At 40.1% G+C, this 12,395-nt stretch overlaps 1 protein-coding gene across 3 annotated transcripts in view; it reads left to right on the top strand.

Moving 5' to 3' along the window:
• LOC135197743 (uncharacterized) overlaps nucleotides 1–12,395 on the top strand; it is a 35,925-nt gene that overhangs the window by 21,616 nt on the left and 1,914 nt on the right. The window contains exons 2-7 of one of the 3 annotated variants that reach the window (XM_064224798.1): nucleotides 6,535–6,942; nucleotides 7,347–7,822; nucleotides 7,953–8,049; nucleotides 9,932–10,279; nucleotides 10,756–11,670; nucleotides 12,031–12,085. In XM_064224798.1, the coding sequence (XP_064080868.1) occupies nucleotides 6,880–6,942; nucleotides 7,347–7,822; nucleotides 7,953–8,049; nucleotides 9,932–10,279; nucleotides 10,756–11,670; nucleotides 12,031–12,085 (1,954 nt within the window). In that variant the 5' untranslated portion in view covers nucleotides 6,535–6,879. The remainder of the gene's footprint in view (nucleotides 1–6,534; nucleotides 6,943–7,346; nucleotides 7,823–7,952; nucleotides 8,050–9,931; nucleotides 10,280–10,755; nucleotides 11,671–12,030; nucleotides 12,086–12,395) is intronic. The other 2 variants (XM_064224800.1, XM_064224799.1) reach the window with 2 other exon arrangements.

A 12,395-nucleotide genomic window follows, 5' to 3' on the forward strand; every position in this document is an offset into this window, starting at 1 on the left:
GTTAATGATTGATTGGTCCAACTGGCTTCAAAACTGGCAAAGTAATTAAAGACAAAATAAGTCTATTTCAAAGGCGAAACTTTTCGCATGCATGTAAACGAAGCCGCGCAACACTTGCTCGATTACTACGGTTTCGCATAATTGCTAATGCAACCGTGCAACCATTCCCTCGCAAATGAAGTGGTCTCATTGTGGGTTTGTTAGACCAAGCCGGGAACCACCGCATTAAATTCTCACATTTCAATGGACGTTTGAACGCGTGGAAGGTTATACCTCTCATTTATCTTGTGGCTTTTCCTTTTCAGATAACTAAATGGCTTAATTTGTGACCGGGAAACGCTTGACTCCGTTATAGAATTTATGAAGTTGTTACTTACATGACTCCTCGTGGACCCAATGAAAGACTCGTGAGATGTTCCATCAACATTCATCGTAAATTATGTCCTTAGGCCATGATATGTTGTAGTACGGGCGAGTTTATAGCATTTTCTAGTTATTTTACTTGCGCTCCATTAGGCTATGCTGGTAACGCGAAGAAATACGTCAAAGTAACCCTCTGGCACTCTGAACACGAACGTTTTTAATGCAATTCGGAATGACTTAACTATGATAACAATTGGCGGGAACGCTGGGCCAAAGGACTTCGCTTGGGTCTACGTTTGGATCCAAGGTTTAGACTATAGGTCTAAAGAGACTGTACTCTCTAGACCTCGTTTAGACCTAAAAACCGATATAGCTTCCTAACCTTTCTAGTTATTACTTCCATTCAACCTCGATAATTATTTAACTGTTGCAAATCCAGAATGTGGCACAAGTACGGTAACTGTGGAAAGTTTCTCTTGACCTCTGCTGGTAAGCCAAATGCATTCAGAACAGGTGGGTACACAACGATGATGCGAGTAGATTTATTAACTGGCTGTGAGCAGGATGGTATCATCATCATCATCATCATCATCTTGCTCCTGGGAGAGCAGTCCGTAAGCAAAGCCGTAAACGAGGTGGTTTTTTTAACGTGCAAAAAAAAAAAAAAGAAAAAAAAACGCGTTTAAGTTAAGGAGGGTGATGTGGGCTATAAGCCTAGCCAGCACACACCATTCCGGTTTGGCGTGGTCAGAAGGCAGTCATTCAAAAACAGGTGTGGTGGTATAGACCAAGTTGCTCCCCGGAAAACAGTAAGTTGATGGACCTGGAGACAGCTTCCAGAAATAAGCTCGGAAAAAGATGAAATGTACTACCATGGTCCTTATATCAACCAACCTTCCATACGACGGGTTTAGGAGGTGTGGAGCAGGGGTGTGTGTGCTCGACATGATCTGTATTACTCCTCGTAGAAGCTGGATCATCTTAGATGGTATATTTATCGTATTACTTCGGGCAGTACCAGTAATCTGACCTTAAAGACAAAACCTAGGGCATGGCCATAGTCTATGTCATATGGCTTTCCATAGACTGTCCACCGGAGTGCACTTTCCTTTCTTATTCATGTTTCAAAGCTTAAAATTAATTTCCTATATACGTTTCCCTATTTGGTGATAGTTATGGATATTTTTTATTATTTTTTCTTTCTCTGACTTGGTCATTATTTTGTCATTACGGGAACATCATTCTATGGACGCTTTCTAAGCAAATTCAAGACCTTACGATTAGTACTATAAGAATAGTTCTGTACATTAAAAATAAACGTGATAACGACATTAAATTGACGCACTTTTGTACAGTAATCACCACGACTACCGGTATTGAAAAAATAAATCACTCGCTCCAGAATACAGTTACTTTGTTGAACGTCTGGAAAAGCGCTATTCCTGAACACCCTTTTGTTTACAGTTACCGCAGCTGCCTGTTGGATGAACAATTAGAATAAATCTTTACTGAGATCTTTAAGTAAATGTTTGCTCTCAACGCTTGTTGCCGGGTTACTGTTAAGCCCGAGACGGTAGTTATCGTACATCGTATCCGAAATTATATTCGCTAGAGGGTCAATTATTAACAGATGATTTTACTATCAATATTATGAATGTAATGGAAATATTCTTTTCAATATTCTTATGACCATATGTATAAGGGCCACATAAAAAGATTAAGTTCGTAAACAATGTGTAATGTGATCTAAGTGGCTCTCTCTCTCTCTCTCTCTCTACTTCACACTTAAGTGACTGACTCCCCCATAAGCGTAAAATATAAAAATGAAATATTGCTGCAATTACATTTAACTTGTTTAACCGTAATGCTTTAACCAAATGTTATTTATAACTTTCGCAATAGTAGATTGCACCCTTGAGGAGCATGAACCCCCCCCCCTCCCTCCCCCCAACCCATATCATATGTTCTTGAACCACCAACCTCCAACGAGGAAGAGCCATTTCTTCTTAACGTGAAAAAGTGGGTGGCTTGACATCACAACCGTACATCCATATGCCGCATCTAAATGAGCGTGCACGCTCGCGCTACTGTGTGTGTGAGAGAGAGAGAGAGAGAGAACCAATAGTGTCAAATACGTCTTACAAAGCGTATAATTTTAACTTGATGCAAGTTGTTAATGATGTCACCAGAGTAAGTTTTAGCGGCAACTTGGAATAGTCGCTGATATACTTTCATCTCGGGATATTTTTACGAGTGTTGACACTTCGGAACGGCCCAACGGAGCCAAAATTTGCTGGGCAAATGATAGTTTGAGAAGAAAACGAGTGTTGTCTCATAATGACAAAGTAAACAGTCTAGGTCTAGGCCTAGGGTTACGATTATACAGTGAGGGCACCACTTGGTCTAGTGCAGAATACGGCCTATTTAATGATTCTCAGTTCGCGTGAGCAAGATTTCTTTTTAGCGAAGAAGTAGTATTAAAAATGAAATGGTAGACGCAATTGATGATGAGAGAAGCGCTACCTCGACCACTCTGATTTGACTTTTGTTTTGAAGGCAAACATTATTTTAAAACTGGCGAAAAATAGACCAAAAAATATCTCCCCACTGTCGCCGGGCAGCTGTCATCCACAGTCCACACGTCCATTTTGTTATGACATACTTACGAGCACGGTAACCATAGACGACGTAGCATTAAATAATAGAGTATAGGAGGAGATGACCTCAGCTTGTTATAAGTCAGGATAACAGAAAATGCTACGTGAACACGTGTTCATGAGTTTATGGGAGATTATATTCTGTCATTTATCTTGTATTTTCCCCTAGTACTTCACTGGAACAATGAGCTGGTATTTATTCAAATTCAGATCAACCATATTTTCATCTTACTGTCTATGCAGTTAGTAGTAGGTTTGAAATAATTTCAAACAAGATAACTTACACTTGATTGCAGTTGCAAATCAATTTCAACGATCTCCATTAATTCTGTTGAGGGAACCGTTAGCAAAATTATGTTGTCAGTTAGATATTCAATTATATCAACAAATTATTCTCTAAATTCAGTGTTAAGTTCTCATCTCCATCTATCTTTATAAAGACCACAAACCTCCAGCACTTCAAAACGTATTTGCAGCCTCATTAAGATACTGTTTGGAGTTCTATAACGATGCTGAGGTGTCTAGGCCACAATCCAAATAAATAAAGTCATGAAATCCATCTCAACCTCTGAATTACGACGAAGAAGCAGACACAACAAGACCACGCAATTACTCGTCGCTAGTAATCAGACCTATGCTAATTTGTTTTTTCCTTCTCCAGCAAGCCGGCGTCTTGAGCTATCAAACTTCCGTTGTTCGAGACACCAGGAACCATATGTGCTACAAGATGCAAATTGGGGGAGCCTGTGCCTTGTGGTCCTCTTGTGGTTTCTTGCAAGACGGAGCTTTTGGGAAGATCTGGGGTCACCTATCCCATAGATCCATATCTGACAGTCTTCACTCACTCCATTGGCTTCTGGTAGTACTAGACCTATACTGCAGATCTGTAATGTCCAGTACCTACATTCAGACCCTCTAGTGGTTTATCTTTTTGAGTTCAGTCTGTTGGCCTCGTTATGACAATGCCTCTCACACCAGATTCCTCAGGTCTCTTGCAAATTCAAGTAAAATTTTAGTTGTTTGACGTCTCAGGAATGGTAGGCTTACTCTCAACCATGTTTTTTGATGTGGTCTTGGACAAATATGTTTTGTTCTGGCCCTTTGACAAAGCTCTCACGTCCAGTTACCTCTTGTACAAAACAAAGGGCAATTGTAAAACGTACTAGATTCTATCAACATATCGAGTCATTTATATTACATGTATTTTTGTTATTCTACGATTTCAAGGTTCGAGTGGATAGACGAAGTATACATATGAAATTGTGACTAATCAAACTACCCACGTAATATACTCCTATACAAATATATAAAACCGTTCCGTATATCGTCCTGTGTATCCCAATCTTCTATGGCATAGTCAGCAAGCAGCCATTGATTTCATTACCGTACTTCCATTATGTGTACGAAAAGCAACAAGATCCCCAGGAAGGTTTAACGGTACCTTGACCATAAGGATGCAGTTACAGCATATTCGAATGAAGAGTAGTCTGCTATTAACAGAACCCGCCCATTCTCTCTCTCTCTCTCTCTCTCTCTCTCTCTCTCTCTCTCTCTTTCTATTCCCTTGTTCCTTACTGTAAACCAAGCCTTACCATCGGAATCCGCAGGAAACGGTAAGTTTCTTGCTCTAGTCTAAATTACTTGACTATGTCCGTTGTACGTAATTTCGCGGTTAAATCAGTCATGCTTTAAGCGCCAAGGCAAACCTGATTAACAAGTAAAAATATCACATTTGCATTCGTATACAGCGAAGATTTTTACGCAAATACAAATACACATTCCATACATCAATATCCCATCCCATCCCTCATTCACCCACTGGATACGATGAATCGTAGCTTTTCGCCTCCTGATCAAAGTGAGACTAGCTAATGCATGACCGGTCAACCAGTCACTGAGATTCACTCACTGTTTGATGAGATTCAGGTAGTTTTTTTTTTTTTTCTTTCTTTTTTACGGAAACGGTGTATTTCATTACTGTGCATATTTTTTTTAAGGTGTATGTGATGGTTTCGCGTGTTATTTCCATGAGATTTCATAATTTCTGTTCTAAATTTTGTATTACCATAACAGTGGCAACAGCGAATAGCACCCAGATTGCATGAATGTAAACAATAAATTACAATAACTACTGAAAATGGCACCATTAGTAGCGATGTCACTGAAACTACTATCACAATGAATGTTAGAACTGTCACTCTGTTATCAAATAGGTATTATATATAATAATTGATTTGAAAGAATGAGGAATTATACAACACTAATATCGGAGAATCCACAGCATCCAAAGAAGAAGAAGAAGAAGAAGAAGAGGAAAAAAAAGTGTTGATGATATTGCTACGACCGAAACGTTAAAAAAAGAAATAAATAAAAAAAAACGCGTTTCGCGAAAACTATTGAAATTCGTCCCCGTCTCCCACCTGCGTTTTTGATTATCACAATATCGCATGCTTTACGTAATCACTCCCTTACATAACCCTAATGACTAAATGTTACGTACCTCTCGTTACGCGGGGCGTAGTACTAGGTAACCGTCCTGCACGCCTCGCTCTAGAAAATTAAGAGCCTAGGGCTAATGACTGCTCGATAGCCGGTCGCCGACTTGAGTTCGAAACCAGAAAGAGGGTAATCTAACCTCCTTGGTTAATCGCCCACCCTAAAAAAGTCAGTACACTCTAGGGGCTGTCCTACCGGAACCACACTGGAACAACCGCGAAAACTGTATTTCTTGTTAGTTGCGATGGCGGTTGTTCTATCGACTAATTACCCAGTTGACCTAATTTTATCCTTGCTATTATCATTATCATCATATTACTCATTCCATGGTGTTGGATGTTATGTGTTGATTGTGTGAGTTTTCATTGAACATTACTGCTCATGGGGTGCACACGCGCGTGTCGAGGAAATGATTGCGTAAGTATGGGACTAGATCGTGAGTATGGGACCTCCATGACTTCAATATCCGAAGATTTTTTGGATATATTGCATGACTCCATGCTTCAGAAAAGATACCTGGCATTAACCGCTGCCTTTGATGGTATTCTTGCTTCTGATGAATTATGAGACAAGAAAACAAATGATACTAAATGCAGTACAGAAGAAATCTCAGTTGTTTAAATTTAATGAGAACTTTCTCATGTTTTCCTGTACGTTCATATTGTCACAAGACATCAATTATTATACATGACATGAAAACTGAGTAAAGGAAACAATTACAACAGCTGACGGGAAAAGTCACCTGTCATCATATGTTACGAGAAACTCCGTTTCAAATCGGTAATAACCAAAACTTGTAATGTTACCTTAGTCTCACGTTACTCGCCGCAGTTCTTGACCCACGGAAATATTTTTAACAACGAGCGTTCTAGTCACGTATCCTTTCAATTTCATTGCCAATAATTACTAATAACTTCATGGTTTGTTTAAGATTGTCTTGGAGAAGTGTGATCTGAGTCATGGAAGTTGATGGATGACTCATGATTTATGTTCATGCTAATGGATCATATTCTTCCAGCCTTTCAGAGGGTGAAGGTCTGTTGCCTATTCTACTCTCCTCCGGATTTGGGCTTGTTTAGTTTGCTCGTCCCATCTGCCTAATTGCGTTCAGTGGATTCACTAATAGGCTGATGTTCGGGAAGGAGGGAAGAGAAGTTGGGGGCGGACGAGACAGACATAACGGTGACCGGAAAGGATAGTTAGTTTGTCATACTTTTAAAACCACAAATAGCCTATTCATATCAATTCAATTTACTTTGGTAATATCATAAGCTCAGAGAGATTTACAAAAGTCCTTCTATAGTCTAACCAGGAGATGGGTTTAGCAAAATCGAAATGAGTTTACATCACTCTTTATGGCTGAATGGTTTGGTCATTATCAGTCTACTTTCAAGCCCGAAAAACTCAAGTTCGAATTCTGGCCAAGGTAAGAGAATCTGTATATAATTTCCTTTGGGTGTGGGATATTCCAAAATTAAACTTAATTCAATATGGATCGGTTAATTGTAACTTAATATTTGATACATAATACACACACACACACACACACACACACATATATATATTATATATATATATATATATATATATATATATATTATATATATATATAATTTAGTTCATATAGCTTATCAATGGTTGACCTGCAAACTATCGCGTACTTCAATCTCTAGTTAATAGTGAAACCTTGCAAATTTGTCTTACGTTTGACATGTGTGACTTGAATTAGACAACGAACATGTGTTATTCATTTTATTTCTCCCTGAATGGATGAGTCTATCCTCTGCTAAATCAATTTTTGCGTGTACTGACATTCCTAATTCATTGCAGTCACTTGTGGTCGTCTTGCTGTCACTTCTCGTCATCTCTGGATCTTCCCAAGAAGACCATGACAGCGCTTCCCAGCCTGATACCTTCGAACAGGACTTCCTAGCTGTAGGAGACGTAATCCACGACGCAGAACCGGAGGAACTACCCGTACCGGAGGCATATCACAGCGGACGCAGAAGGCGCCTTAGGCCTACGTTGGCGTTCGCGAGGCACAGAGATGCACCGCCCCTGAGGAATACGGAAGAGACAAACCATTCTCCTCCTTATATGAACCACTTATATACCTCGTCCCTGAACGATATCCAGCAGGGTAGGCTGCCATCGCCATCTTTCTCCTCTGCTGTACTAGACGTAGACGATGAGAGCGAGGTCTTCAATCATCACTCAGACGGAGGCGACACTTACCACCTCGAGAGAGACGCCATGGACACAGACGAGTCTTTCACTTGGCTGTCCAGGCTCGTGCCGGGAATAAGGTTTAATCATTGTTTCGGCTTTGTTTTTACTTGATAGAATTGTGCTTTTTTGACAGGAGCGGTAATGGGTCAATCACAATGGGCCTGATGAATAGGTCATTCTAATTTATTATTTTTTATTTTTTATCAGGTCACGTCGACCTACCCTGCGACCCAGAAGTCAACCTTACGGGCGCTTTCAGGGTCGAATGAGAGGTCAAGGACGTCCAGGAAAGCCAGGTGGAAGGGTGAGTCACTGTGGAGAGAGAGAGAGAGAGAGAGATTCAGAGTTATGTATGGTCGTAAATTATATCGTCACGTTCCGGACACATAATTGCAATCCGTAGACTTGAAGCATAACAGCAAAAAACGTTTCTCAGTTGCGAAATCTGTATTCTTCTCTCTCTCTCTCGTAGTTGGTCGTTTTAAGATATTTTTGGACGTACTGGCTTGTTTGCTTCTGACGAAACGAGCAACATTTCGACATTAGGCAATATCTAAGGGGAAAAGCCGAGCTAGGGAGATGTGCTAAAACTATATAGAACTATATATATTGTGGAGAGAGAGAGAGAGAGAGAAGAGAGAGAGAGAGAGAGGAATGCAAGCAAGTACAAAACGGCACACCTGACGGCGCGTGGGATAGTCCATCTTTCACATTCACCCCGTTTACTTAAACCATTGCCACTTGCTACTTCATCGAAGACCTACCATTACTTTCACAGCCTGGAAAATAAATGTCAGTGTTTTGTTTGGCAACGTTGCAATCGTGATCTATCAACCAGCGCGAGAAACGGCGGAATCTTTCACCGGAAGCGTTTTGCAAACTGTAATTCGTCTGCTGACCAATTCTTGCTCTACGTGATCAGTCATCTTTGATATAATGGCAATTGCAGAGCGAGGCTCCATTGCAATTTTCTTTATAAATGCGATTTGAAAGTTTAGTGGCGCAACCTGTTTTTTATTTAACTATTTATTATCTCGGTTCTAGTTCCTCGTTGGACGAGTGGTTTTCGCGCTCGGCCTCCAACCCGGTGGTCTAGGTTCGATTCTCGGCCCGGCCAACGCGGAATCAGTTTATTTCTGGTGATAGAAATTAATTTTTCGATATAATGTGCTTCGGATCTCACAATAAGCTGTAGGTCCCGTTGCTAGGTGACCAATAGGTTCCTAGCCACGTAAACAAATTTCTAATCCTTCGGGCCAGCCTTGGGGAGCTGTTAATCAGCTCAGTGGTCTGGTTAAACTAAAATATACTTAACTTTGTCTCGGTTCTTGCTATTTTTACTGTGTTGCTTTGTTTTGCTTAAGTGTATAGATTATGATTTTTGTATGAATATTAGAATGTTCGTGATGCTAAAATACTGAATATAAATGTTAAATGATAAAAGGATGTTAAAGGTGCTAAAACATGTTTATATGAATGGTAAACTAATGTTAAAGATAAACATTTTTATATAAATGATTAAGATCCTGTATGACGATGCTCGGAACTGTGAAAACAAATCCTTCACATGGCGCAGGACTTTTTCTTCTTTGAAGATCGATAATTTTACCTTTACGCACTAAGTGTACTTTGATTCATGCGGATCCAAACCACTGTTAAAACACATTGGATTTACAGTACACCTTTGCTGTCTGTTATAAGCAGCAGTGGATCTCATTAGGCCTAGAAGTAGTAATTTGATTCCTATACATTTTCAATATTAAAAAATAACTGAAAAGCACAGATATTTCTATTCTGAATGATGCCTAGAGACTTATTCAGTGATTACATCTACGTATATACCGATTTTCTTTGCACTGAATTTATACACTATATTTGAGATACGGTCAACGTAATGGTACTGAATTCTCGTCTAAACCAAAAGCTTTTGGTTGAGATAATTAATATTTATAATATTATTATAATGGATATTTTTTGAATTATTCAGTTATTATATCTACGTATATACTGATTTTCTTTGCACTGAATTTATTCACTGCATTTGAGATACGATCAACGTAATGCTAGGAAATTCACGTCAAAACCAAAAGCTCTTGGTTGAGATAATTGATATTTAAAATGTTATCACAATGCATATTTTTCCAGTCATCAGTCTAGCTAGATTATTCACTTTGTCTCACTTACAGGTCAGACTATTAACCAGAGGCAGGCAAAACCTCAGACGGCCACCAGTCTACAGTACACGACCGAGAACTCCCTTCTCCCAAACAGCCGTCAGGCCCCGGTTTCGAGGACCGGTAACTCCCCACCGACCACCACTAGACCGAGGACCTCCTCAACCATCAACCTTCCCCGTGACGGAACCCACAACCACAACTCCGGATACCCTGAGTGTTCACAACATTGCAGGTCCTCCTTACGCTGACACCATCCCACCCAACATCCTCTTCGAGGACGATGAGATCACCACGCCCTTCGAATACCCGTCGTCATCTGTCTCGTTCGCAGTTACGCCTTCCCCAGCTAGTGTTCAGGTGCGTTTGGCAGTGTTCTGTAGTACTAAGACCTGTTTTTTCCTATTTGTTTATCTAGATTCGAGTGGAATTACACCTAACGTTGTTCATTTGTTCTTTTGAGCTGCCGGTTTATCTTTCATAAGATGAGGTGGAATGACAATCAGCAATGTTCTTTTTAGTGTTCTTATGTTTTTTTTTAAGTCACGTTCCATTTTGACATCTGAAACAAAACGTGGACGTACTACTGGTAAACATTGCAACAAAGGCCATTTTAGGTCTAGGTTCTATACATAGACTAGAATAATGTTCTTATGCTATTTTCCAGTTATGTCAGACCAACTTACGGGAACACATTGCCCCAGAGTTCTTTTTATTTGTAGGTTCTATTATTAAGCCAGAACAGTGTTCTGTTATTTTCCAGTTACATGTTCCTTTCTGACACTGAAACAAATAAGTCTACTTGCTGGTTAACATTACCCCGTTGACCTTTTCAGCCCTGGGTTCCAGTGTCGTCGTCTGGAACGAGGTGGACTTACGGGTCAACCACACCGACCCCCGTCACCAAAAGTTTTAACGAGCTGGATCATCATGATGCCAGCAACAGAGAGAAAGAGGCTGATGACGTCACGAAATGGGGGAACGCCGAAGAAGACGAGTGGGGTGAAGAAGAAAGTGAAGATGACGACTACATATGGGGATCAGACTTGCATTTCAGGTGGCCCAATTCCTGGAACCATAATTGGGGTACGGAGTGGAGTAAGAAGTTCAACACGGAGAAGACTGCAAGGCCTGACCCTACCCCTACGTCAGGTTACTCGACGCCATCAGGGAGAACCCAGTGGGAGGGACAAGAATATTTCGCAACCTCTACGAAAGCGCCGGAGAGACAAAGCCCTGAGGTCTATCATTCATTGGATGACTCGTACATGCAAGATAACTTACCAAAAAATGAATATACATCGGAAACAACGACCTCCATGAGGTTTCCAGAGTTTTCAACGGAGAACCACAGATCTTACGACACGCCATCTACCAGAAACTTCATGTTCCCAGAAGCCGTACCCACAGATAAGCCGAAAATTTCAGATTCTGTGGGGAACGCGATCACTTATCAGGAAGTAGAACCAAGTAACACGGGCTATGACACTACGCCTGCTCAAGAGCTCCACGAGTATCATCATGTGAGCTCAAACCATCCAAGACCGCTACCTGGTCAGCAGAGATTCCCAGAAAATTACGGAGGAAACAGAAGGGTGTTATTGGTTCCCAAAGAGCGTCAGCCCCCTATGCAGGGGTATCCCGTCAGAATAAAAGCAAAGAATACTCCACAGTATTCTCAAGGGTTAAGAGCGCGTGGAAAGGGGACTTTTGGTAACAACAGATTTTCTGAGTCTAGAATAGCGGTGAAGGTAAGTTTTAATGAACGTAAGGAAACGTTCTTAATTTGTTGACTGGTGAAATGTTCCTTTAACTGATAACTTTGTTGCTAGTTGAACATAGGAAAATAGGACTATTTAAAAAAAACTTATGCAGTGAAACTGACTATTTGCCATAGTGAAGCGAATAAGAACAATGGAAGTGTATATTCTATATTTTTTTTATTTGATAGAAGCCTATTTCTATGAAATTACATTTCAATGGTTCTCGTTCAAATCAAATAGTACATAAATTTGTACTGGAATTCCTTTTTCTATTCCAGTGACTGTTAAAAAAAATATTGCTTTCATAAGTGTATTATAGTGAGGACTTATAACTTTGTACCATTTCAGGCAATAAGACCACACCAACCAGTTCTGCGACCAGTTTTCGCTCCAGAAATGACACGTAAGGACACCTAGACCTGGGGGTTAACAATATCCTTGAGTTTATTTGCAATAACTTTTGTTTTTATGGAATCACTTCATTAACACGTATTCATATATCGTGACCCTAATAATACTGCACAAATTTAGCGACTACCTGACTTGCCTACCACTGTGGACAATATTCAATTAAATACTTTTCAGAAACGACTATTTTAACACCAGTCAATCCCAAACTCAAAGTGCGTTTTACTGGCCTTTTCTCCAGTGACATTGGAGAATTACTGTTTTCATACCTTGATATTTTATTAAATTTGTTCTTGCTGATACGA

This window comes from Macrobrachium nipponense, chromosome 21 (genome assembly GCF_015104395.2).
Source record: "Macrobrachium nipponense isolate FS-2020 chromosome 21, ASM1510439v2, whole genome shotgun sequence".
NCBI classification, from domain to species: Eukaryota; Metazoa; Arthropoda; class Malacostraca; order Decapoda; family Palaemonidae; genus Macrobrachium; species Macrobrachium nipponense.